The 25,523-nt window shown below is 42.6% G+C and overlaps 1 protein-coding gene across 1 annotated transcript in view; it reads left to right on the plus strand.

Moving 5' to 3' along the window:
• CBL (Cbl proto-oncogene) overlaps nucleotides 1–25,115 on the plus strand; it is a 31,492-nt gene extending 6,377 nt beyond the window's left edge. Inside the window, exons 2-16 of the mRNA XM_088527382.1 lie at nucleotides 1,743–1,990; nucleotides 10,065–10,211; nucleotides 11,648–11,804; nucleotides 13,293–13,414; nucleotides 14,357–14,494; nucleotides 15,305–15,392; nucleotides 15,946–16,077; nucleotides 16,497–16,700; nucleotides 18,134–18,265; nucleotides 18,393–18,770; nucleotides 19,450–19,544; nucleotides 20,232–20,387; nucleotides 20,887–20,990; nucleotides 21,434–21,616; nucleotides 24,652–25,115. Of these exons, the coding sequence (XP_088383508.1) occupies nucleotides 1,743–1,990; nucleotides 10,065–10,211; nucleotides 11,648–11,804; nucleotides 13,293–13,414; nucleotides 14,357–14,494; nucleotides 15,305–15,392; nucleotides 15,946–16,077; nucleotides 16,497–16,700; nucleotides 18,134–18,265; nucleotides 18,393–18,770; nucleotides 19,450–19,544; nucleotides 20,232–20,387; nucleotides 20,887–20,990; nucleotides 21,434–21,616; nucleotides 24,652–24,935 (2,568 nt within the window). The 3' untranslated portion in view covers nucleotides 24,936–25,115. The remainder of the gene's footprint in view (nucleotides 1–1,742; nucleotides 1,991–10,064; nucleotides 10,212–11,647; nucleotides 11,805–13,292; nucleotides 13,415–14,356; nucleotides 14,495–15,304; nucleotides 15,393–15,945; nucleotides 16,078–16,496; nucleotides 16,701–18,133; nucleotides 18,266–18,392; nucleotides 18,771–19,449; nucleotides 19,545–20,231; nucleotides 20,388–20,886; nucleotides 20,991–21,433; nucleotides 21,617–24,651) is intronic.
• Nucleotides 25,116–25,523: the final 408 nt, after the last annotated feature.

Below are 25,523 nucleotides of genomic sequence, written 5' to 3' on the forward strand. Positions count from 1 at the left end.
GCAAAATGCAAGTGGTTTTGTTGCTGTCGGATTACAAAAACTTGCTTCACGTGGCTCCTTTGGAAGAACTGTGTTTTTAATAAATATTCAAACCCAGAGTGTAGTGAACAACTTTGACTGAAGAATAATTTTGCTACCTGTATCACACCTCAGCTGTGTTTGAGGAACATATTTGGGACCTATTTGTGCTGCATAGTGAAAAGGGTTTTTACTGGGGGACAAATGCGTTGACTCAATTTACTGACATGGTTCATTGTACAGTTTTCACAGGCTCTAAGGAAACAGCAATTGAGCCATCAAAATCAATTGGATAAGTCAGTCATGTGGCCATCTCCTTACTTGGACTGCCTAATAATTTTCTCCTCAAAATGGAGGAGAAATTTTGAGAGTTTTTGTCCCGTTTCTTGCAGACACTCCTCTAGGGAGGAAATTGTCTTAATGAAAGTCTGAGTTCTCTATTTGAGCTTTAACGCGTTCTCTGCTTTTCTCTTCAGTGAAATTTAGTCTATTTCAATTGGCTCTTATTGGAGGTGGTGCTGTGAAGTCAGATATAAATCAAGATATGTCACCCTTCCAAGGCTGCTTTTTTATATATATCCTCAAAGGCAAAACAGTGTCCTAGAGTTCTGTTTCAGAATAAATTACTTTGGTTTTCACTTAGGAGTGTCTTCAGTATTTAAGTCTGCAGTGTAGGGAGCCACTAGATTCCGTGTGAGGTTTTCATGAGATTAAGTGATATAGTGCAAAAGGACTTTAGGTTTTTCTTAGACCTTGTCCCATCTGTTTCCCCTGGCAAAAGCTGGAACATGTTAGCTGGCAAGACAGCAAAAAGAGTGTCAACTGTTGGTTCTTAGTTTGTAGACTTCCCCTGGAAGTGTTTGTGCAAATGCAAAGTTTCAGCACTTGCTCTAGCTGAAATGGTATAAGAAGTGTTTTAATGCCACTGATTTTTCAAATTGTTATTTTCCCCGTTATCTCTTCTTGGTCTCGTTCTACATAATAGAAAATGTTGGCTGTGGTAGATGCTGAAGAGAACTCCTTTATGCTCACTTACCACATGAGCCTGTTGCCATGGTATGTAGGCATTACATCCATGTATATCAAAGAACTATATTAAGGTCCAGGACACTGTTTGCATCTTGGTGTCCTTGTGTGTCGTTATAACAAGACTATTGTTTATGGGGTCTGAATGGGATTGTTCTATCTGTTGCTGGTGCCCTAATTGCATAATGCAAAAGTAAGTGCATAAAAATATAATTGTTAATGATAAAATAATTTGTTTTATACGGTAGAGCTTTGACTTTAGGTCAGGTTCTTAAGTTTGAGAGAATGTGGTTTTTGGTGCTGAAAAAGAAGCAGGGAACTTGTGAATGGGAAAATAAGGACACCATAGCACATAAAGCTCTGCTTATGGACAACTTCAGGGTCGGAATGGGGAAAGTAAGTTCTGGGTACAGAGTAAGTTGCAACCTTGCTGTGGACAAGGAAATTGAACATGGAGTTTGTCACGACCTTGTTTAATATATCTGTTTGTGTGGTGGGTCTTTACTCAGTTTACATCCATGTCTGGCCATATAGATTTTTTTTTATTGTGGTTAGGTTAGTTGTTTGGACTTGAGCAACAGCAGATACTTTCCTGCAAATGAATACTTGCGCTTACTGTTTTCCTAAGTATCACTAAACTGTGTGACTGGCTTGCAGTGTTCTTGTTGTCTAAACATGTCGTTCTTTATTAATTGTAGGTGGTGCGGTTGTGTCAGAACCCAAAGCTGGCACTGAAGAACAGCCCACCGTATATCCTGGATCTGCTGCCTGATACGTACCAGCATCTGCGAACCATCCTATCACGCTATGAGGGGAAGATGGAAACCCTCGGAGAAAATGAGTATTTCCGAGTGTTCATGGAGAACTTGATGAAGAAGACGAAGCAGACCATCAGCCTTTTCAAGGAAGGGAAAGAGAGGATGTATGAAGAGAACTCTCAGCTTAGGTAACAGAGAAGAAATGTTTTAAAACCTGTGAGATCAAAGTTTGCTGTGATGAACAAGACAGTGAGAAGGGGAATGGGTTGGGTGGTATGAAGTCTGTATGCAAAACCCAAGACTACATGGGGAATTAATACAGAGTGTGGAGATGGCTTATGGATGTGGGTGAGTTCGTTCCTTGAATCTTTTTTGATCGGTTACTGTCAGAGAGCTGTTAAGTGGACGCATCCCTCCAGCATTACATGTTAACAGTCAACATGCTGAAAGCATCTTCCTGTTGTGGCTAACACCAGAGCTAGTGAGACTTCCAACGTGAATACTCAATGGCTTCCTTTCTTTTCTTAGGACTATAATGGTTGTTTTGTCTTTGTAACTGTGTGGTTTTGATGTATGGGTCAGCTGAAATTGCTGTTGGCTTGCAAAAACTCTCATGTTGTGTGTTTTGTGAAGCCAACTTGGTTATCTTACTAGGAGAGCTTTAAAGATACCGTTTAACTTGCTCTTTAGCACACTTGCGTATCTATTTAAAGGTGAATCTGTTGTGGGTGCTTTTCAAGCAGTTTGTACACTTCTTAACTTATGAGTCCATGTAGTAACTTCTTCAGGTTGTGCTTTGAGACTGTTCAAGCAAATACATATTTTTTCAACTTGGTGACTTCTCAGTAGTGCTTTTTTTTTTTTCTTTTTCTTTTTTTTCTTTTTTCCTTTTTTTAATGGAGATGCTGTATTGTTTCCCCAAGCCTTCGCAACCTGGGGGTTTATTTTGACTGTTGTTGCTAATAGGCCTCTGAACACAAATTAATTTGAGGGTGTGTTAAGCTAAAGAGGTAGCAACTACAGGCTTTGGTATTGGAATTAACTCGTATTCAGCACTTAATCGTTCAGATGACTTGTTTTGTTACATGATTATGGTGAAATCAACTTAAGTAAGTCATCTGATTATCTTGGGCTCTGAGGATAAGAATGCTTCAGGAACTGTTATTTCCGACTCTGTATAGATCCACAACACTTCCTAATTCGAAAAGGATTTAGTACTGGTCACTATAAATTAAAAATACAAATAACATGCAAGTGCAAAGTTAGTAGCCTATATAAGATGGAAACTGTGCAATAAAAGGAATTCTGTGGAATGCTTTTAGTAGTTTATATCCAGAAGAGAAAGGTATGCCTGTTTAGCACTGTGTAGCTCACAGGGCTACCTGTAGTGGTAAAAGCTTTGTTCTTCTGAGCTTGTGCATTTTGAACACTGCTTGGTTTTGTTTGCTTGTTTTTAAGTAACTGTAATAAACTAGTTTGCTGCAATAAGATAGTGGTTCCGTTGGTGGTGCTTTTAATAATGGCAGTACAACTGTTCTCAGCATGCTGAACTCACCTAACTGTTGGTTACAGGTTATTTCAGGGGTTCAGTGGTTATGCTGGTATACCTCTGTTTTTATCACAGAAAGTGTTTATTTCTCCAAACTCAGCTCTTGAACAGAGGATCGACCATCCATAAACTGACCCTGCTGTGTAAATTACTCATTGCAGCTGTTTTTCTGCAGTTGTGGAAATAGCTTTCTCTTTTGCTTAACATTGCAGGTCAGAGAAGTAACTTGCTGATCTGCAGATGGCTAACAGTAACCACGTCTGTTACTTGAGAAAAAAGTGATAGGGGTGAAGGGGTTTCACTGATGAGTCAGCTTATTGAGCGTATTAAAACAGGCTCCTATGAGTTAAAATTCAGACTTGTTATCTAAATAAAATTGACCCATCGCAAACATTTCTGTAGGAGAATGCTGTGAATGTAAGCTAGAGGATGGAAGGTAGGTGAAAGGCTGAGGAGAAATGATTACTCAGGATGTAGACTGGATATTTAGGAAACAGCATAAGCTATTTTCCTACATCAGTTTGCATACTTAGGAAATCAGACTTTGAATTAACTGGTATCATAAACCTGCTCCTTTGAACATAAAATTCCAGTTAGATTTGCATAGTTGTTCTATATTTAATGGTTGTTGTTCTGACAGATCTTAAGGGGTGCTGGCTCAGCGGGATTTCATACTTGACTGCAGCTCCAATGTGAAGACTTACTAATTTGCACAGGAAAAGGATTCCAGTGTTTTATGTCTGCTGGAAATGACCATGCATATTCTCTAAATGGACGGAAATGCACGAAGAATGACTTGAGGAGGAAAAGAGTTGGAATTTTAAAAGAAAGTTTAGAAACACTTATATTAAGCTATGAACCAGGAAAACTGTTTGAAAGAAGACATATTTGCTCTAAGATCTGGTAATTTTGTTTTTTTTTTTCCCACCACCACCCAACACACCTCTGTCCAGTGAAGGGGGAGTGAGGGTAGAAAAAGAGGTATAAAAGGTAAAAGTCAAATGGTGCATGTTTTAAGCAAGTCCTCTTTTCATTGCTTCCTTCTAGCACAACTAAGACTTTTCCAGGAGGAGGGGGGGAAAAAAAAAAAAGGCAGTTGTGTGAAGTCTACATCTGCATTTAAATTAGAACATCATAAAGAAAAGAACAGGCTCCAAAGCTGCCCAAAAGAAAGTCTGCCAGTCTCCAGCGTCTTAACACTAACTAACTGCTTGTTACCCAAGGAGAAATCCATTATCATTTAAATGTTGTTGGAGAGAGGACTGAGAATTATTTTTATTTAATTTGTCCTTAAATTGCTACTTTAGGTGATAGATAATAGCAATCAAATAAAACTAACATAATTGGCATAGGCTTGCATTTATTTTAGTTTTTCTTTCGATTGGAAATGGGGGCACTGTCTTGAAAAGCAGTCTATGGTATAATGTAAGCCTTAGTACGTTGCAGCATAGTAAAGAATTGAAATTTTTACTTGCTTTAGTCTGTTTCTTCTCAGAGTTTGTGGTACTACAGAGTTTTGTAGGTGCCTTATCCTGTGGACTTGATTTTTATGCATGGATCTGCAGTCATGTAGCCTACTTGAATGTGATTTTGTCTTGAAATGTGGATTTCTTGATGCTGACAAAAGTGTAGTTGGACCTTTTGGCATCTGTGTCTCGTTTCTTGAATCCTAGACCATCCTGTGTCCAGAACCTTAAGGTAAGCAGGGCAGTGTTTCTGGTCAGCAAACTGTTTTATGTAGGAAACATAAGTTACTCTCTGCCCCAGATCTATTGCATCTATTTGCATAACTGCACATATGCCATGGTTTTCTGGTCATTTCTGGGGAGCAGTCTATTTTATGTGATACCTGAAACTGGTCGGTGTACTCATATTTTGGAGTATTTGTAATTAGCTGAAAAGTGTTCTGATTCAGAAATCAGAAAGGAAACATAGTTCATATAATAAGATTTGAAGTTGTGATAAAGCAGTAGGCCTGTGTAGATTCTTGTAGCTTTAAAGTTACCTTTCGTCCCACTTAAAAATGTTTAAAATGGAAAGAGAGCCTACTGCGTAGCACAGAGTGTGTAAAGGAGATGAGATTAGATCAAGAATTGCCCAAACTATCTAGTGCTGTGGTTGGTGTGTTCCAATTGCCACATTGTTGCTTTAGTAAGTTAAACTGAAACTGCAGAAGTAATCAGTTACTGTAGCTCTATGAAGAATGAAACAGTGAAGCCGATAGCTCTTCAGATGGATACAGTTGGGCTGTGTGTGGGCTGAACCTTGTATCAACAAGGGGTAATACACATGTTAAGTGTTCTCTTCCTCTTTCTCCGAAGGTGCCTAATGATCTGGACCACAAAGTAATGTAGCAGTAGCTGATTCTGCAAAATTCTATAGCTGAGGCAGTAAAATTCCGAGTGCTAAAAGGTCTAGGTCACTCAACCTGTGCAAGTAGCTCAGGTTTCACGGGTCAGTGGCCCTGCATTTCTTGGTAAGGTGACTTCTGTTGAGCCACTAACAGTTAAGTGGAATTTCATTCACTTCCTGTGTTGCAAGTTTTGTTGAGAGCAGTTCCGTTGCTTCTATTTTTAAAACTGATTACTGCATGTGGAGGACTCGAGTTGCCGCAGAGTTATAAAAGTCCACTCCGGGTCTCGACATTTACGTAGCTTTTCTGCTTCTGTGCATGGGCTAGAAGATTGTGCTAACATGCAGAGCATGCCAAAATCTGCTTGATGGTGGGGTAGAAGGAAATAAGATGCAGTTGTGCTCTCTGGAGCCAGGTGCAGCCAGTTATCTGTTTGAACTGAGTAACTACTAATGGCTGGGGCACAGGCAGGAAGGTCTGAGAAGCATGTGTTTGCAGTAGCCTCACACCTTCGTGGTTTCCAAACAGTGGGTTTTGCATGCTTGGACTTGTTTAAAAGCTTTTTTCTCTTTCGCGCTCTCTTTTTTATTTTTTTTTTCCCTCTCCTTTGGAACTCCTAAATCTTCAAACCAGAAAATTAGGATGTAAAGTGGTTACAGGAAAAAAAAAATCATGGTAGAGCAGCTTTCATCTGCCAGACCTTGTTAAAGTTACTGTCAATTACTGTTGCAGTAGAGGTCCAAGATGTTGTATGGGGGCTTAGCTTTTCTCTCTGCTATCCGCCTGCCTCCTGTGAAACTGCTTCCTGGGCTTTTTTCTTGGGCTTCCTTAGAGAAGGAGGCTGCTACCCTGCAGGAGTGCTCCTAGGCACACTTAATAGTAGGATTTCCTGGTCAAAAATTGCCTGGCAAGGTTTTTGGTTAAGCACAACAGAACTGAAAACAAGGTAAATAGTGTTGTTTTTTTTTTGCCTCAGAAAATGTTTGTTAAAATTATTCCATGTTTAAGAGAATACTTAAGCACTAAAGGAAGCTATTTCTGTCAGTATAGTTGTTGAGGTGCAATGTACAGAATGAACTGCTCAACTTGTAAAGTAATTCTGGTGTTCTTGGACTATCTTGCTGTCCTGTTACATAGGGGGTCACTGGCAACACGGGGCTACAGAAGTTCAGAAGCTGTTGTGGAGCAAGACTCGTCCAGGAGCTTCGCGTTTCAGTGGTTGTAGTGAATAGTACAGTGACCAGAATGTTTTACTCCTGTTCTACTGAGCGGTGTTTTTGCTTCCAAGCTTGTTATTCTTCCACCAAATAGCTGTGGCGTTCGCAGAGAAAGGAAGTGGTGGTGGGTCTTAGTTGTCCTTGGTGGCTGTGTTGGCGCTGCGGGGAAGGGAAGGATTGGAAACTGCATGTTTTTCATGAGACTCTTGACTCAGTCAATGGCTTCAGTGTTAAACCATCAGGCACTCACATCCTCTGTCATGCTTTTACTTAATTTTCCGTTAGGCTAGATAAGCAGACTTCTAAAAAGTGCCCTGTGGTCATTTCCCCAGCGTACTGAGACTGCACTTCCGCCCCCTCTGTGAGCTGCCTTTCTGGGTCATGTCTTTTCGGCAGTCAAGTCAATGTGCAGAGCCTTCTCCTGAGTTTGGAGCAAAATGGTTTTACGGTAGCTTGGCTGCTCTACTTTCCTTTTATTTTACCCTCTTAAACCAGAAGTCAGCAAGATATATTTTAGCCAGTTTGGCACTGATTTTCTGAAACAGAATTTTCTTGAAAGTGTGTTGTAATGAAGTCGATTGAGTCATGCTGAGCTCAAATTCTGTTTTGGGGCCAAGGTAGAGGTGTGGCTCTGTTCTTTAAATCTTAGATTCCCTGGAAGATTATTTCTGTTAAAAGCTGCCTAGTCTTGGAGATGACAGTCCTCACTTGTAAAGACCCAATGTGCAAAAATGGCATCCAAGTCAATGGGTCAGGGAATACCGAAACACTTCTCAGAAGTGGATGGTGAGCACGAACTATGCATGATAACTTTGGAGAGGTGATGCCTTTGGGAGCTGGCATTCATCAGGAATACCCCTTCATTTCTCCTGGAGTAGTATTTGCCACATGCTTTTAATAAAATCAGTTTTACAGGCTTGACAGTGTGCTCGTGTCAAATTTGGGCATGGGAGCACAATACAAGCCTATAAATGATCCAATGGAGCAGTCTCCTTGCTGTGTGAAGGACGAAATTACGTGGTGTCAGTTGGTTAGCTATGAAGTAATCAAAACATTGCAACAGAATGAGGAAAAAAAAAAAGCAGAGCTGGCACTGGCAGAAATGGTACTGCTGTCTTACGATGACCATGAGGTAAGAAAGGCATTTTAAGCGTGACCCGCATTAGGTGCCGTATGACTTGGTAAGTGGAATTAGTTTAACTAAGCATATCAGCATAGCTGAGAGGGGCGATGCTGCTGTTGGATGGTCTGTGTTTGGGAAGGCTCCGTCTTGCAAAGCCATCACTGGAAGAGCGCTTTTGTCCGGCCAGCAGGAAGCGGGACAAGAAAAAATCTGCAGTCGGCCCGGGGGGAGGGAGCAGCAGCAGCAAACCCAGCTGGGGCCAGGCCCGCACGCTGGGGCCGTGGAGGCTCTCGGTCGACCTTTCGACTTCCGCCGAGATGCGTGGAGCAAAAACAGTCGCGAAGTGGGAAGGAAGTAGCGCAACCGCAGTGGCACGGAGAGGGGGAAGACGGGATGCAGGGACGTGTCTGCTCGGCTGCCGGAGGGACGTGCCTGGCCTGGAGCAGCCAGCTGATTAATTGGCGCTGGGGAAATGGTTTTGCTTCATGGTGCTTTTTTCTTTTGCTTTTTTTAGCTTCCCCTCCCTCGCCTCCCCATGACCTGAAATCATTGTTTGAGATATACTTCTCTTGAGCTCTGCAGGTAGCAGAGTTGGGAAGACTGGTGCAATTTCAGCTGAGCAGGCTCAGGTGGTATTTTGGAGCTATTGAAGAAGCTGTTTACCTGCCTGTAACGTGGCAGATGCAGGAGGAATTATGCTTTCCTGCTGCAGCTGCTCAGTTATTAACATATTTGGTTACTGCATAGAGCAGAAATGGTTTGGCTTTGTAAGAGTTCTTTTGTAAGCATGTGGCTGTTTTGCTGTCTAACAATAAGCTACATATATTGCAGGTATGTTTAAGTGAGCACTCTTCAGAACATGAACTGGTCCTCCAAAATTCTCTGTTGCTCTTCATATCTGAACTAAACCACTGCCCAGAAACAGTGTGTAGTTTTTCTCTTTTGAAGCTAATGCAGGTGTTGCAGCTGGGCTCCCTTGCAAGCAGGAAGGAGAGCTCCCTGATGTGGCTTGCTGGCACTGGGTAAGCTTTTCAAAAGTACCGGTAACGGATGTTTAAGTTCTGCCGAGAGTCAAGGGGATTTAGGTGCCTCAGGCAGAGATTCCCAGAGTGTGCTGGACACAGCTCTGGTACATGATCCTCAGCAGCTCCTGGTAACTGTTTGGTTTTTATGCTGTATTTATGTAAAGGTCCACGAGAAACATGGAGATTGCCGGAAGTCTGTGGCCAGAAGTGTTTGGGAATCTCTGGTCTAAATCACTCGTATTCATTGAAAATATTACCCTTTCTCTAGGACAACTTTCTGTTTAGTTGAAGGAATGGAGAAGAGGAGCTTTGCTGGTGTTACTAAAAACAAAAAGCAACCATAACTAAGCTTTGATATGCCAGTGAAAATGTTTGGTGTATTTGCAGGTGTTTATGTGGTTTGTATGCATTCAAAAAGGTGGCGTAACTTTTCCTGCTTTTATGGAAAGTGTCCTTTTAGAGTAGGCTGGGTAGCTAGTTGCTATGTGTCAGAAGCTAAGAGGAGCAACGCATAAGAGGAGCAGATTGCAAAGTATTTGGTTGACCACTAAAAGCAAACCTGCCTTTATTGACAGTCTGTGATCCAAGGCAATATCGGTTATATGTGCCCTCACAAGAAATTTTTAGGTTTTTAGTGAGCTTTAGACTCTGGTTATGCTGTAATAGGTATGGTCTGGATAATGATTTTGGACTTTTGTGTGTGTGATTTTTATACCCTCTTTTTGGATTTGTCTTAAATTACTTGCCCACCTCAGAGAGATGATGCAAATTTCATGGTGTGGAAAAACATCTTGACAAAAGCAGGGATAAGCAGCCCTTAGGGATAAGTGCTGTGTGATGGATGTGTACTAGGTGTCTACTTGAAAGGTGGTCCTAAATAACATCTTTGTAGTCTGAAATACTTATGGGGTTGCATTAGATACTAATGCTATTAAATTTATAGCACAAAGCCACACTTGTCTAAAATAAACCGTTTCGTTTGTCATCTTTTGTAGGCGTAACCTGACGAAGTTATCCCTGATATTCAGCCATATGTTGGCAGAACTCAAAGGTATTTTCCCAAGTGGCCTTTTCCAAGGAGACACGTTCCGGATCACCAAGGCAGATGCTGCAGAATTTTGGAGGAAAGCTTTTGGGGAAAAGTAAGCTTCTAACTGTGCTTACTATGAGATGTGGGACCAAATTGCACACCAAGTTATGCACTTTAAAAAAAAAAAAAAAAGAAAAAAAGAAAAAAAAGAAAAAAAAAAAACTAATGCCTTGTTGTGGTTCAGAAAGGTGTTTGTCGTGTTAATCATAGAAACCTGTGATAGGAAAGATCTAATAGCTCATTTGGTCCACTCTGTGAGGTTGAGTACAGGATTATTCCCTTGTCGTCTTTGTCCTGTGTTGTTTTAGATGTGTAAGATAAGGGGTGTCTCCCCACTTTCCCTAGTCAACTGCTTGACTGTCCTAAAGATTCTATTGATCATTCACCCTGAAGTATTCAGACAGAATTTTCCTCTCCTTAAATTAATTCCTGAACTTTTAAATAAACTTCACAAACCATGCAAAATAATATACTTTCTTCTCCCAAAGCTTACCGTACCTCCAATATTAGTTCCATGTTAGGTAAGCTATTATATTAAATTCTTTGCGTCTTCCTTCCAATTAGTCTTTTTAATCACTTAGTCGCTTTTCTTCTGGCTTCTCTGAACTTTTGTCGCTTTGCATAACGGCTTTGTTATGGTAGAATGGAAGAGAATGTTAAGTGCCACATAGATTGAGGTATAAACTGTTGAAATGTTGCTTTTAGTGTTTATATCTGATAAAAAGCTGATCGAGTCATCTTGACAGGCATTCACAGCAACCTTTGAGGATTAAAGTTAATTGAATTGGGCACAACATTTTAACTAAATGAGGTACTTCACAGGGAGAATATAGTTGGTAGGTATAAGAAGAAAAAGCAGTAATATGTTTGCTCATGAATAACATAGTGTCTGAAGCTTGGTGCTTTCTTTTTATGCATCTGATCAACTTGATGCTTTCAAAGAAGGAATATATTCCCTTATCCAGGAGACTTGGTTTTGGCTCCTGATTATTTTACTTCTCTAGTTCTTCTGTCTTTAGATAACTATTTAGACCTTTTCTATTTTTTACCCAGCCGGTTATCTGCTAAACAGTTTACTGTTAACTCTTCCTCTACCAGCTGCAATGTTATGAAACCCTAATCACCTAACAGCTGTGAGTACAGCCCCTGACACATGCATGTTTGCCACAGTGACATGGATAGGACTGCACACAAAGGGAAAGCATGAAGAGAAGTTGGGCTTTAGGACGCGAAATTTAATATAGGCACAGAAAAATAGCCAGTGTCCATTTCGCTGCTAACTTGCTGTGATACCAAGAAATCCATTGTGTGTATAATGTGAATAAATCTCTCGTAGCTAGTTTTGATTTTTTTCTTTTCCTCCTCTACCAAGAGGAGGTCTATACTCACAATTGCAATACCTGAGGTATGTGTAGGGTGATACATATGTATAGAGTGGAATAAGTCTCCAGTCATGCACGTTGACAGATGGCTTGTCTTTTTCCATAGGACCATTGTTCCTTGGAAGAGCTTCCGTCAGGCCTTGCATGAAGTGCATCCGATCAGTTCAGGGCTGGAAGCCATGGCCCTGAAGTCAACGATTGACCTGACGTGCAATGACTACATTTCAGTATTTGAATTTGATATCTTCACACGTCTTTTTCAGGTAAGAATTGAGGAATGTGACTCGCTGGAAAAGACTGAAAAGTATGTATCCTGAGTGTGTCAGGTTAGGCTCTTGCCCCAAGATAAACCAATTTTTCCACATTGAGATAACAAACCCATTACTGTACCAATAATGTTATTCTTGCTCCTCATCCTCTGGTGAGTTTTGGTAATACTGAGAACTTCTGACTGAAAAAGCTATCTAAATATAAATTTAAACTGTAAGGCATACTCAGTATCCTTTCATGATTGAATTTTTTCCTTTCAAAGGTCACTTTGAGACTGAAGTTCCGACACAACCTCTGTCAGCCAGAAAATATGAAGCTTAGCTTGTCAGTCTGTCTTTCCTTCTGTCCTTTTCTTCTTGTCACATATATTTTCTGTGGGGGATGTTGAGGATGGTGTATGAGCATGGAAATAGGGGTTTTCTGGCTTTTGAACTGACACAGCCAGGGTGTTGTGCGTGCAAGAAATATCTGCCTTACTGAGGGGATAAGGGATATTAATAACAGGCAAAATTCTAACCCATGGTCATTAATAGCACTGAGCTCAAAAGCGTAGCTCCTGATGGTGCAACTGGATATTTACCAGAACAAACCCTTACTTCTTTGGCTCTGACTTGCCTTTTCCCATGTGATAGGGTGGGTTGCAATTAAGATCAGTCTCGCTGAAAAATTCCCATGTTTGGTGTTGCAATGTATCTGATCTCATTCAGTGCTTTTTGCAACTGTGATACACAGAGTGAGCTGAGAGTAGCTGCAGTTTCAAAGAGAAGCCAAGTTTTTAGGTAAAAGTGATATCTTCTATTAGGCAAGCTGATAAAGGTGGAAAAATCGGGTGACGTTCTAGAAACAGAAGCCCAATTGGAGGATTGAAAGTTATTAGACGGGTTTGTGTGTGTGTGTCTTGGGGGCGTGGGGGGAGGGGTTGTGTGTGTCTGATATTTAGGAATATTAAACGTGTATGTACTAATTTATTTACTCAGATCTTAGTAATCCTCGCTGCACCCAAGTGAGGTTAGGTGGTTGAGGAATAGTCATGAGTATCTTATACACTCTGAAACTGAGACAGAGAGGAGAGGTCACTTTCCTGAGGCCATATAGGCAGTCAGTGTTGAAGATGTGACTAGTCATGGTTTCTGATCCTGTACATAATCTTATTAAAAGTCTATCTCTATCCCGGTCTCAGAAATGAGTCATTTTCTCTGCAGTAGCAGTATGGGTTGGTGGTTGTTCTTGGGCTGTCTTTTTTTGTGACTTTGGTGACTTCTTCCTTGCTCTTCATTTAAAGGAGTTTTGATTAAGGTCTGTCTGACATGGAACTCAAATTCTGAGGCTGCTGCATGAGCATATGGCTCTAACTCCTCTGCTAGATTTCTAGTGGCATAAGAAATCTGAGTCTTTAACAGATGAACTGACCCATTTGATGAAGGGGTATTTTAAGTGCTGATGGAAGTGCACAGTTAATGTGTTTCTCTGTTGTTTCTTAGCCATGGTCCTCTCTGCTCAGGAACTGGAATAGCCTAGCGGTGACTCATCCTGGTTATATGGCATTCCTAACGTATGATGAGGTAAAAGCCCGGCTTCAGAAGTTCATTCACAAACCTGGCAGGTTAGTGCTTGGTCTAAGTGGCCTTTTAGGTTGATCTTGCTAACACCTCTGATTATTGAACTGGCCCGAGGAGGTAGGGATTTTTTCTTTGTCCTCTGTCAGCAATTTAAAATATGGGCGGGGGGGTGGGGTGGAGGAAGCTTGCCTTGTATTGAGAGCTTGGTGTGAGCGCGAGAGACGGAGGCAAATGTTTACCGTGGAGTGAGCAGCGTAGGACCGTGAAGAAGGGGAAATATTAATATGTGTTGTAGCTTACCGACTTACTTGCACCTGGCCAGGAGAGCTGTAGGGATTGCACCTTCATTTAAAGCCAGCCTCAGACACAGAGTCAGAGCAGCTGCCCACTTGTGCTGGCAGAAAACTGCAAGCTGGGTGAGGAGGTGACATGGCAGTTGGGGCAGGACAGGGAGGGGATGGGACAACACACATGCCTTGGGGCGATTGTGGATCTGAGCAGTTTTTGGGCTCCTTACATCCTAGGTCTAACTTGGCCCAGTAAAACAGGGCTAAAAAAATTCTCTTGGTGTGTGAAAGATGGAGTCTTCATTTCTGAAGATTGTTAGAAGGCTGTTAGTAATGTGCTGGTTTTGAAAATGGAAGTGTTGTGCAGTCTGTTCTTTTTTTTTTTTTTTTTTTTTTTCTGGGGGGAGAGCGTTTGTTGACTTGCATTTAAAAGAAATGATTGAGGATGATACGAGGATCTTGGGTTTTATTTCCCGTTGATGCCAGTGCTTGGATACTTTCCGTACTTGATAGGAGATTGCAGGGTCTACTTTGACCTGCCTGGGGGTAAAGTGAGAAAAGCTGGTCTAAATAATCCAGGTATTTACTAGTTTCTATTTGTTGTCTTGAGATAGCCAGACAAAGGATGACTACTTGATATTTAATCTTTTCTGCCTGTTCCAGTCTAAACTGAAGTTTTTTTGCTTGGTTAATTTTCAGCTATATTTTTCGATTGAGCTGTACACGACTTGGTCAGTGGGCCATTGGTTACGTTACTGCAGATGGAAATATTCTTCAGACAATCCCCCACAACAAACCTCTTTTTCAAGCACTCATTGATGGCTTCAGGGAAGGCTTGTAAGTAGCTGTTTCAGCAGCACTTTTTTTCCCTTTCAACGTTGTCTCTTCTGTCCCTTTTTAATGTGAGTTAGTTTTGTGCATCTTAATCCTGTGATCAGGTCTTGAAATCAGTTAGATGTTAAAATAATACATTTTCTGTTTGTTGGTAGAGGCAATAGGTTGCAGCAGTCAAGCAACTCTGTTGACCTCACTAGCACCCTTTAGCACATCACTTCCTTTTTATTACAAGCTCAAATCATTAACACTACAATTTTCTCATTGATGTCAGTAGAATAATTTATGTGCCTAACTCATTTGACACTCAAGAGTACTCAGGCAGTTATTTTTGCACTCCGTATCTCTATTCTCTGTTGCAGTTGTAGAGAGTGTCTGTCCACATTTCCTTTGTCATGACTTCTTTTCCAACGGGGTCTTAAACCTGTGTTACAACAACTAAACTTATAGCCACTTTTTTTTAACTCTGGATCTTGTGGTTTTACTGAAGTATGCTTTAAGAAGATTGGAGTGAAAACGTTCTGTTTGAAGGAGAAAAAAAAAAAAAAAGCCAAGAAGACGGGGGAAAAAAAACCCATCTCTGTTCTGTTTTGAAGAATGGCATGTTTGGTTTTGGTCTGATAGGAAAATTATTTCAAAACTTTGAATTAAAAACACCTTCAATTTTTTCTCCTTCTCACCCTCATTCCTTCTTTCTTCCTCCACCTCTCAAATGGAATCTTAGGTGGTTGTTTTTGTCTGTGATTCTTGTGCACATACCTAGAGTATTATCTTTTTTCTCCCCCCTCCTTTTTTTTTCTTAACTGTTTGTAGCTACTTATTCCCTGATGGCCGGAATCAGAATCCTGACTTGACAGGCTTGTGTGAACCCACACCTCAAGACCATATTAAAGTTACGCAGGTGAGCAGAGGGTTCTTGCCCATCAAGCTTGCTTGCTTGCTTCTGATTTATGGCCTCCTTAGTTGTTTATACAATTCTGTCATACAATCCAGTATCCCGAAGGCTTGTTTTCAAAGCTACAGTATTGCAACTTATAGGAGTGGTTGAAATCTTTGAATGATAGGGCTGGGGAGAAGAGATTGCAAAGATCAAATAAAGCTTTACCTTTGCGTGGCACTGACGGACTAAGACACCCATTTAGAAGGTTTTAGCAGATAGTCCTTCTTCTGTGCCATCTAGTGTGCTGCTGGACCTTTTTTTCCTAAGCTGTTTTTGGGACACCTAAATAAAAATGTGGAATAACTTCAAATTCACTTTTGTTTCAAAGTTTGATATATCTAGCACATAAAATTCCAGTGAAAACATTTCGGTCTTCTGCTCTGTTGCACTGCGTTCTTCTGTTTGGAATTCATTTGCCTTTTCCTGCAAATCCTGTGCAGTGTTTCTTGTAGCTGTGACTAATCATGCATGTTTATTTTCCAGTATGATTGGTTTTGGTTTTTGTTTCCCTTAGGAGCAGTATGAATTGTATTGTGAGATGGGCTCCACATTCCAGCTGTGTAAAATCTGTGCTGAAAATGACAAGGATGTAAAGATTGAACCATGTGGCCATTTGATGTGCACCTCCTGTCTCACTGCATGGCAGGTAAGGTGCATTTCCCTTGTATTAGTCTCCCACAGTGATGCTGGTTCCCCTTTTACAAAGAGTTTACCCAACATTTGTTCAGAAAACTATGTAGTTTCCTCCTGGTAGTGGAATGGAAAATAAACTCCTGTTATAGGAGTACTAGGTGTTTAGTGCCAGCTTCATCTGCCCAGGCAAAACTGGTAAGATGCCTAGTCTCCTCATCGAAGAATAGGCAAGCTGTTGAGGACTTGCCAAAAAAGTCTGCTTTCTTTACTGCACAGAGAAAATCCTCTATGTTGATAACTCAGGTTGCCTTTCTTCTCCCTTGACTGTCGAAAGGTACTTCAACGTTAGATGTTTAAACCTTTGTATGTTATTGGTGCCTTGCGCTTCTGCCTCTTGGTGCTCTTACAACAAGTCTCTCCTTTTCTCCGAAGGAATCGGAAGGCCAGGGTTGTCCTTTTTGCCGCTGTGAAATCAAAGGGACGGAGCCGATTGTGGTAGACCCATTTGATCCCAGAGGAGGAGGAGGATTATCACGGCAAGGTGCAGAAGGAACTCCTTCACCCAATTATGATGATGACGACGATGACAAAACTGATGACTCCCTCCTCATGATGAAAGAATTAGCTGGTAGCAAAGTAAGGGTACTCGAGTGTTTGCTAGTATATGGGGCAGCATTTACTGAGACTGCGCGTTCTGACCTTTTTCTTGTGGTCTGTGCCTTGTGCACGTGAGGGGTGTCTGATTTGACAAGAGAAAAGATTTTAGTCCATATACAGAGGGAGAAATATACAGGGATTTACACTGACTGTGTGCAGCTAGAGCTAGTTAAATGATGCTGATCATGCTCGAAAATATGTGATTTTTTTGTGGATTGGCTTGGAAGATGGCGTCTTGGTCAGATTTCAGAAGAACAAAGGAGCTGACTTCAATTGGACCGTTACATCTAGGTTTAGAACACTTCCTTGCATGCCTAACAATGCAGCTTTGGGTTTATCAGCTGTAGCTTGCTCCTGTCAGTAGAAATTTATCCAATTCCCCAGTGATTAATATAGGTAAGCAGATAGAGTCTTCCCAAGCTTCTGATCTCTAGTTGGATAGATGGCAGGCTGTTTTACTGAGGAAGTAATTTTGACTAACACCTTTAAATACAGTGCCTGATAAACTTGTATAAAAAAGGTCTGATGACTCTGTCATCAGTGCTTCTTCCTGCCAGGAGATTTGTACGGCAGAGACGTTCTGTATAGAGCTTTGCGTGTTTCTTTAAAAGCTTTTGGCTGCTTTTGCACATGTGCAGTGATCACTGTCCTGCTGCATGGGCATCATTGGTCTGCTGCATGGGGAAGTGACTTTGAATTTGACTAAGTTTTAATAACTGAATCCACTAAAATAAGCTGAATAAAATGAGCTTCTGATCTCAACTGTTCTGTGATTCTGTGAAGCCGCTTTTCGTGACGAGAAAATCGTCTGTTGTGCTTTACCTACCACTGATCAGATTGCTCTTTAGCTTTCACTCTATCAAATAGTGTATTAAATGATCAACTATGTTCCTGGAGATTGTTTTGTGTACACAGCTTGGGGAAGCAAAGCATAGTTTACTTGATGTGACATCCTGTTGTGGTTTGCAGTCGCTAGTACTCTCTGTTTGCAGGCACTGGTGAGGTCAAACGTGTATAAGGCTTTTCAAAGTTAAGGACGCTAGCCTTGAATATAAAAGAAATGTTGTCAAGAGGAGAGCAATAAGTACCGTTCTCATTTTTTAGATGGGCAAACATTTAAAGGGCCAAAAATGGAATTTTTGGCTCATGCTGCTGTTTGCTGCAAGTTCCAGGACAATGTAGCAAGGCACTTTGTATGGTGGTGACTGCAGCGCAAAGTTTCTCCTGTAGCAGATAATGCCCTCTGGTGACTAAAGGAAAACAGGCTTACTACAACTTGAGTCCTGCTCAAGGAGATGGGTTATTCTAGGAAAACAACTTGTCTTATGTTGTGCCATTGCTACATGTTCATCTCTGGTCGTGTACCAGAGCTGGCACTGGATTTGAGTATTCGCATTTTTTTTCTTGTTCAGGTCGAGCGTCCTCCTTCTCCATTCTCAATAACTCCACAGGCCCCCTATCCTCCTGTGCCACCACGACTGGATCTTCTGCAGCAGCGGGTGTCCAACCCACCTGGGGCTTCCAGTCCTGGGACCGCTTCAAAGGTAAAACACTTTTTGCTCTTTCAGATATTATGCTGGTGGTATGGGAATAAAATGCAATGTTCTGGTCTGCTGCCCTTTGAATTTTGTGCATAAACTGCCCTTGCTAAGCACTGCTGCTGCCTTCCAGGCTGCTCCAGGTACCCTTCACAAGGATAAGCCTTTGCCAATCCCACCAACGCTCCGAGATCTCCCGCCACCTCCCCCTCCGGACAGACCACCTGGCATTGGAATTGAGAGTCGACCTCAGAGACGACCACTGCCCTGCACACCAGGAGACTGTCCTGTGAGAGAGAAACCCCCGCCGGGGCCCTCCAGCCGCCAAGGCGAGCCGTGGCCATCCCGACCCATTCCGAAAGCCCCATCTGTAGCGCTCGGCCCCGGTGAGCCTTGGGCTGGGAGAGAACTGTCAAACAGGCACTCGCTTCCCTTCTCCTTGCCCTCTCAGATGGATTCCAGGGCTGACACCCATCGGCTTGGGAGCACACTCAGCCTGGACAACCCGGTGGTGAGTAGACATATTTTGTGGGAAGTTGGATCGATATGCCATGTCCTTGTAGTTGATGTCTGGATAGGATGGAGACCCTTTTCAAGACAGTTGGAAAGGTGCTGGTGGATGCCTGGCAAGGGAGAGGAATGTGAGGAATGTTTAGGAATGTGCCTTTGTGCCTCTTAGGAGCAAGGCTGAAATGCCCGTTCATCTTGTGTGGTTACAGTAGTGCTTTCATCAATTCCACCCCACCATTGTTTCCCTTCAAGTTCTTCAACTTCGGAATATTTAAAGCACATGTTTAACCAGAAAGTCTAAGAAGAAAGCACTCATGCAGTCATTCTGCTATCGTACGTGCACACGTCTGCATACTTTGTCTTGCACCCCCATTAAAATTTGACCTTTTGGCCCACATCATCGGGGACTGACAAAGCCATTGGAGCCTTGAAGTTATGGAAGTCATGCTCTTTTTTCCGTAAAGAGGCATTTGGCTAGAGAAGAAGAAAACCTGCCTGTGACCTCCGTGAGGGAAAGCTCCCAAAAAGGTGCTGTGTTTCTAAGATGTCAAAAAATCACTTTGGAATACGTAATATGGATACCAACGTATCCCTCTGTGGGATATGTTGAATGCCTGGCTGACAGCTTTGCAACTGTGCATAGTGTTTCTAACTCCTGATGCTTATCTTTTATCTTTCAGAGCTTGAGCAGCGGTCCACCAGCTGCTTCAGATTGTGAGCACCCTAAAATCAAACCTTCCTCATCTGCCAACGCTATCTACTCCTTAGCTGCCAGGTGTGTTGCTTTCTATCAAGTGTGTGTGTGTGTGTGTGTGTGTGTGTATATACATATGTGTATATATATATATATATAGTAATAGTAGCAAGGTAAAGTGTAGGTCTTTATCCAAGCAGGTGCTAGGGATAGTTTGACACAATTCTGTCAGCCTCAGTTTCCACCTTGGAAGGATTACCAAAACAGACAATCAAGAAAAGCTAAGTGAAATCAGCTACTCTCTTCAGATCTATGTGGAGTGAGGGTTGTTAAGTTAGACTGTAGGAATAGGAAACAGGGTTGCATATGGTTTCTGAATTATTTCTGGAGTATGTTAGAGGGTGAGATGTGTGCTCAGGTCATGGGACAGGCCAGCAGTCAGGGCACAGCTATTTTTTGTCTCATTGCACTGAACATTTTCCGTTAGCAGTTTGGTCAATTCACTTGCTAGTTGTTTTTTCCAAACATAGTGTGAAGGAGGTGTGGTGTGTGTGAGATATTAACTCCTTTTTGCATAAGGATTTTGTGTCAGTGTGACTTTGCATCTGTGCTGCTGAGAATCCTCAAAGAGAGGTGGTTTTTCTAGAAAATCATTTTTAGAATGACTGCTCATTACTTCACCTGTGAGTTTGAAAGGCTACTTTGATATGAATTAGGTTTGGCTTAAATGTTTTTCTAATGGTTGTATCTTGTTTCTTCGGTCTACAGACCCTTGCCTGTACCAAAACTGCCACCTGGGGAACAGTCAGAAAGCGACGAAGACACTGAATACATGTCACCATCCTCTCTACCTATGGTGCCTCCTGGTCCCACTGTACAAAAAGCAGAGCTCAAGATGCCTTTGGAAATGGCTCCAAATTTACGGTGAGATAGTTTGTATGTACTGTGCTTCCTCTTAATACGTCCAGGGGAGCGCATTTGTTTATTAGGGTGGGAATTTTGCTTCAAAATTCCCTAATCATTCAAAAAGGGTGGGAATTAGCTACAATTTGCTTTCCTTGCTGATAGTCACCAGATAGAGAGTAACATAGTAAGCTGTAAATGATACGCAGCTCCCGCTCTTTTGCCGAGACCTTTTATAGCCATTGAAGGAGTCCACCATTTCCACCTCCTCCTGCTGGTAGTCCTTTGGCAACAGCGGCAGCCGTTAAAATGTAAGATGCCATTAAAAAGTTGTTTTTTTGGTGGTCTCAACTGCTTTGTCTACTGCAATATAGACAGAGCACTCACAGAAGCAAATAGTCTCTCTCGCGAAACACTGTTGGTAACATGTTTAGAGCAGGGATGTGTGCTGAATCATCAGGCACAGGATGCACGGGAAGGTTGACCGCTGCCTGAAGGGAATGTGCATTCTTTTCCTCAGAGCATTAGAATGTGACCAGCAAACGGATGCCTGTATGTATGAGGCAATGTACAACATACACTCCCGAGCAGCATCCTCTGCTTTTGAGACTGTCAGCGCTTCTGGTGAGTGGGCGTGCTGAAAGAAACAAAACCAAAAAAACTCAATGAAATGCTACATGCTTGGGGTGTCAAAATAGCTAGGATGTATGCAGAAATATTTGATTCTGTGTACTGTATTTGGGGGTGTTGCTGAGAAGCCGAGTTGGAATCAACTGTAAAAGTATTCAGCCGTGGTTTAGAAAATTTCTCTTGGGTTCTGTGCTCAGCTGCTGTGTGCCGTTGCAGCAGCAGCCAGCCCACATGCAGCATAGGCATTTTAAATTGAGTACTGGGGAAATTTAATTGCTTACCTTCTGGAAAGAGCTTCCTCTCAACTGTGGGGTTGGGCCTGACAGTCACAGATTTGTGTCCTGTCACTGTCTGCGGGCTCTGGGGGGTACACAGTTCGCCCAGAGGGAGAGAGACTGTTTTCAATCCTAGAGCTCAGAACATGTCTCTTTATCCAGATGAAGGGAATTTGGCAGCAGCCACTGCCAACAATGGCCCTGAGGAATCAGAGAATGAAGAAGATGGCTATGACATCCCCAAACCACCGCTACCGGTTGCTATTGCTCGTCGCACACTGTCTGATATCTCCAATGCCACACCTGCCTTCAGTCGAATGTCTTTGGAAAATGACCCAGTAACAGGTTGGAGAACCTCCATATCATGGTGGTTACTAATATCTTGCTATGTACATTGGAAATTTCGCTGTCCTTGACTCAAGGTTTTGTATTCAGGTTGTGTAATTCCTTTTGCAATGCAAAAACTATACTGCTTTTTAGGTGGTAGCTTTGGTTAACAAATTGCAATTGTTAGTCCGTAATCCCAGCAATCACCTGCACGTTCAACCTGGTGGGTAAAAGGGCAAGCGTTATTAGCCGGCAGGCGATGGATCTCTTAAAATGCCTGAGATCTGCGCCCGCCTGGGGAGAACTTCGTGTTTTTATAGACAGCTGCAACTCCCTCATACGTTATGTTACGGTTACCAGTTCCTCACGGATGGTATCTTATCTCGTGGTTGCAGCGAGAGCAGGATGATGTAGCATAAGTAGCAAGAGGTGTTTACAGAAGCAGATGGTGTGATTAGGTGCAGCTTGCACTAAGAGCAGGAGGTGGCATCTTGTTAGTTCTTGTTCTCGGTGTTTGCTGCCTGTGCTAAACTAAATCCGCGTAATGTGAACAGCAAGCTATTTCCACCAAGGCAAATGGCAAGATTAGCCTAGTCACCGCAGCCTTATTCAGCCCTTACATGGCCTCCCTTTGCACAGGGTCCTACACAATGTACTGCCAGGGTCATGTAAACCATTGAGTTAACAGATCACATCTAAATCTGAGTTAGTGAAACCTCAGATAAAAGAGTATGCCCTAAGGGTAGGATTCATTTTGTACTAGGGCATGAAACAGACCTTCAGAATAATCCTGCTTATCAGTGTACAAGTAAAAGCTGAGGTAAGTGGCCCTGCACTGCTGCTGCTCAGTCTCGGGTGCAGTTTTTGCCAGCAGATGGCACACGTGCCCTTTGTGGTGCTCCCAGTTCCCTTGCGGAAGGGCCTAGTGGCTCTCTAAGGTCAGCTTTGTGTCCTGGCAGTAGAGGACATGCTGTCCTATTGGCTCTGAGGCACATGCTGCAGGGGAAAGCCAAAGCCTTGTCTGTCTGAGGGCCTTTCTGAATAATGCTTTACTTAATCCCTACAGCTGCCTAGTAACTCTGAAGGGAAGCACTGAAACTCCTTCCTGCTCAGGGGCTTTTAGCATAGCTGAACTTTGGGCAATTTGCTGCAGAGTGAAATTGTTTCTTCTGGAGGCAGACAGGAGCCAGAGCCTCGGTTACCCAAGACTACTTGCCCAGGTGCTCCAGCAGCTACTGTCCCTGAGCTTGGTCTTCAGCTTGTGGGAGAGCAACAGAGTTGATGAGCTTGTGCTACTCCTCCTCACTCCACTTTGTCTGTCATTGTGTCTGTAGAACAGGGCTGGCAAGGATGAAAAGAGGCAGAGAGTGCTCACATCCTGCTGCTGAATGAGCTACTGAGCTTAATCATTGACCCTTCTTTGTTTCTACTGCCCTGCAATGAGAAGAGAGCTATTGTCCTGCTTCGCAGGGTGGCTAAAGAAAAACCTTGTGGTAGTGGTGACTGTTACTGCTTGGGAAGTGTTTGCAGCCTTCTAAAAAGAAGCAAGGCTGGCTACTGTGGGATAAGCTCTGGAACTGCTCTGTTCTCTTCCTTTGTGCCTTACAATTTAGTTTCTTAATCACTTACCCAAAAAGCTGACTAGTAGCTACTGTTTGAAACTGACCCATCCTCACAGGAATTAGATGCAGTTCAAGCTGAAACAGCTATTTCCAAAGACAATTTGGAGAAAGAAAAGGGGAAAGATTTTCAAATTGAAAGAAAGGGGATTGCACATGGAACTAATTGTACAAAAGACTTTCTGTGTGTAAGCAGCTTGTAGTTTGAAGAGGGGTGAGTTGAACTGCATTGTGGTTGATGAGGAAGCTTCAGTGAATTTGTTTCCTGAAGAGGTTTAGCTATTTTGGTCATTCTGGGGCTAGTTTTTTAGGAACATTCTAAGATGACTTGCTAATTTTTCTGAGTGGACCTGCAGCGCTTGCCCTTGAAAAGGGATGGTTTGGACATACCTAGTTTTAGGGATTTTTAGCTTGCACACCAGTACAATGGCTTGAAAATTCTACATGGAGTACTCAGAGAAGCAGAAGACAAATAAAACCTTCTTTAAGGACATGGAAAATATTTGTGGAAGAAGAATCTCTTGTGATTTCAAATACGAAAAGAGAAGAAAAATCTACTATGATGTAGGAGGTTAGGACTAGAATTAGTCAGGAGACATTGCCTTAGGAAGCGGAGGGCATCTGGAGCAGTGAGTTTATTCTGCAAGTGTTAGCTGAAGCCCTGTAGTGCCTAGTTTTGGTTTCTTACTGATCTTTTTATCTCCCTGGGAGGAGGGTGTGATGTGGCTATGGGCAGGTAACACCTCAGGATTAAGAGGAAAGGCAGAGGAGGCTAAGTGATCTGTCATAGCTGCCAGCCATTAGGTGGGATGAGCCTTGGCAGGGACTCTCTCAGCCAGTCCTGGTGGGCTGGCAGAGGAAGAGAAGCAGATGCTTCTGAAAACATAATTCAGTTGCTACAGAGATCCTGATAAAGGAATTGTAACAAATAGATTAGGTTTGTCCATGTGCTCCCCTACCACACTGCTGTGTCATCATCAGTTGTGTGTAGAAAGAGCAGCAGTTGGTTGGTTTTAGAGGGAATATTTAGTAAAATCTTGGGTCTATACGTGTGCCTCTGTCGTTTTTCACAGAGCAGATCTTGGTGAAAGTTCATATCTGAGTCCTATTCATATACATGCATATATTCCTGCTTAAATAGTAATAAATTTTAATAAATAGTAATAAATTTTAACAAGAAGAATAGTAATAAACTGTAAGCCTGCTGTGGCCCCCTATTTTTAAAAAATCTGCATAGCCATTGTCCTCGTACCAGAGGAGAAGGCAGGCTAATCTGTACCGTTGTGTGGGAGGACAGGCTGGTTGGAGAGGGTACGGTAGCGTTCAAGGGCATGCTTTTGAAGTCCTGGCAATCAGTTGAAAACTGTTCCTGCTTTGATCCGGGCAACAATCACGTGCCCTTCTCTGATGTAATGCCTTTGTTTCTCCTTCCAGGTTTTTCAGATGGCTCTCAAGTTCCAGAAAGGCCGCCAAAGCCTCTGCCACGCAGAATAAATTCTGAGCGGAAAGTAGGGAGCTGCCAGCCAGGCGGAGCCGGCAGTGCTGGGACCAGCACGTCATTGCAACTCTCCAGCGAGATTGAGAATCTAATGAGCCAAGGCTACTCATATCAGGACATTCAGAAAGCACTGCTCATTGCACATAACAATATTGAAATGGCCAAGAATATTCTCCGGGAGTTTGTTTCCATTTCGTCCCCCGCACATGTGGCCACATAGCACATTACCTCCACACCTCGAACTTCTGTGGACCAACTGCCTGGGCAGCCGTAGCCCAGCTACGCACCGAAGGGGAAGGGGTTCCTTAGAGACTTCATGCTGAAGTCAGCCCTGCCTCTTAAGAGAATCCGTTGTCAGGTTTTTGTGATTACAGATTTCAAAGCAGTGAAATGAAATGGAGCAGATTGGTGTTTTATACAGTGTGTGTCTTGGAGTCCTTTACCCCTACCTCTTATTTGAGAGTGCAGATTTATTTCCAGGCTATCGGTGGAGAAAAGTATCACAAGAAGGCATCCCGGAGCTGATGCCATGGAGCCTGGGGGCCTGTTTTGTGCTCTGAATTCTAGATGAATGCTCTGAGAAGACAGTCTCCAGGCTGGTATGGTGTGTCCTGTGGTTCGTGCTACTAGGTTTGGACCTGTTTGCTGCTGTGTGTTTGGCTCAGGCTTTTTAAGACAGTTGAGAGGTGACTTTCTGCTGGGAATAAATGGGAAACCTTGGAAGAAATCTTTCGATGGCTTCCAGTTTGCCCTGCCTTTCCCTCTTACCTGTAACAATAGTAGTTCTTGCTTATAAGGCCTCCCTTTT

The sequence above is a fragment of the Tinamus guttatus genome, unplaced genomic scaffold (assembly GCF_059628265.1).
Source record: "Tinamus guttatus ecotype Peru unplaced genomic scaffold, ASM5962826v1 Tinamus_guttatus_pri_ptg000284l, whole genome shotgun sequence".
Taxonomy (NCBI): Eukaryota; Metazoa; Chordata; class Aves; order Tinamiformes; family Tinamidae; genus Tinamus; species Tinamus guttatus.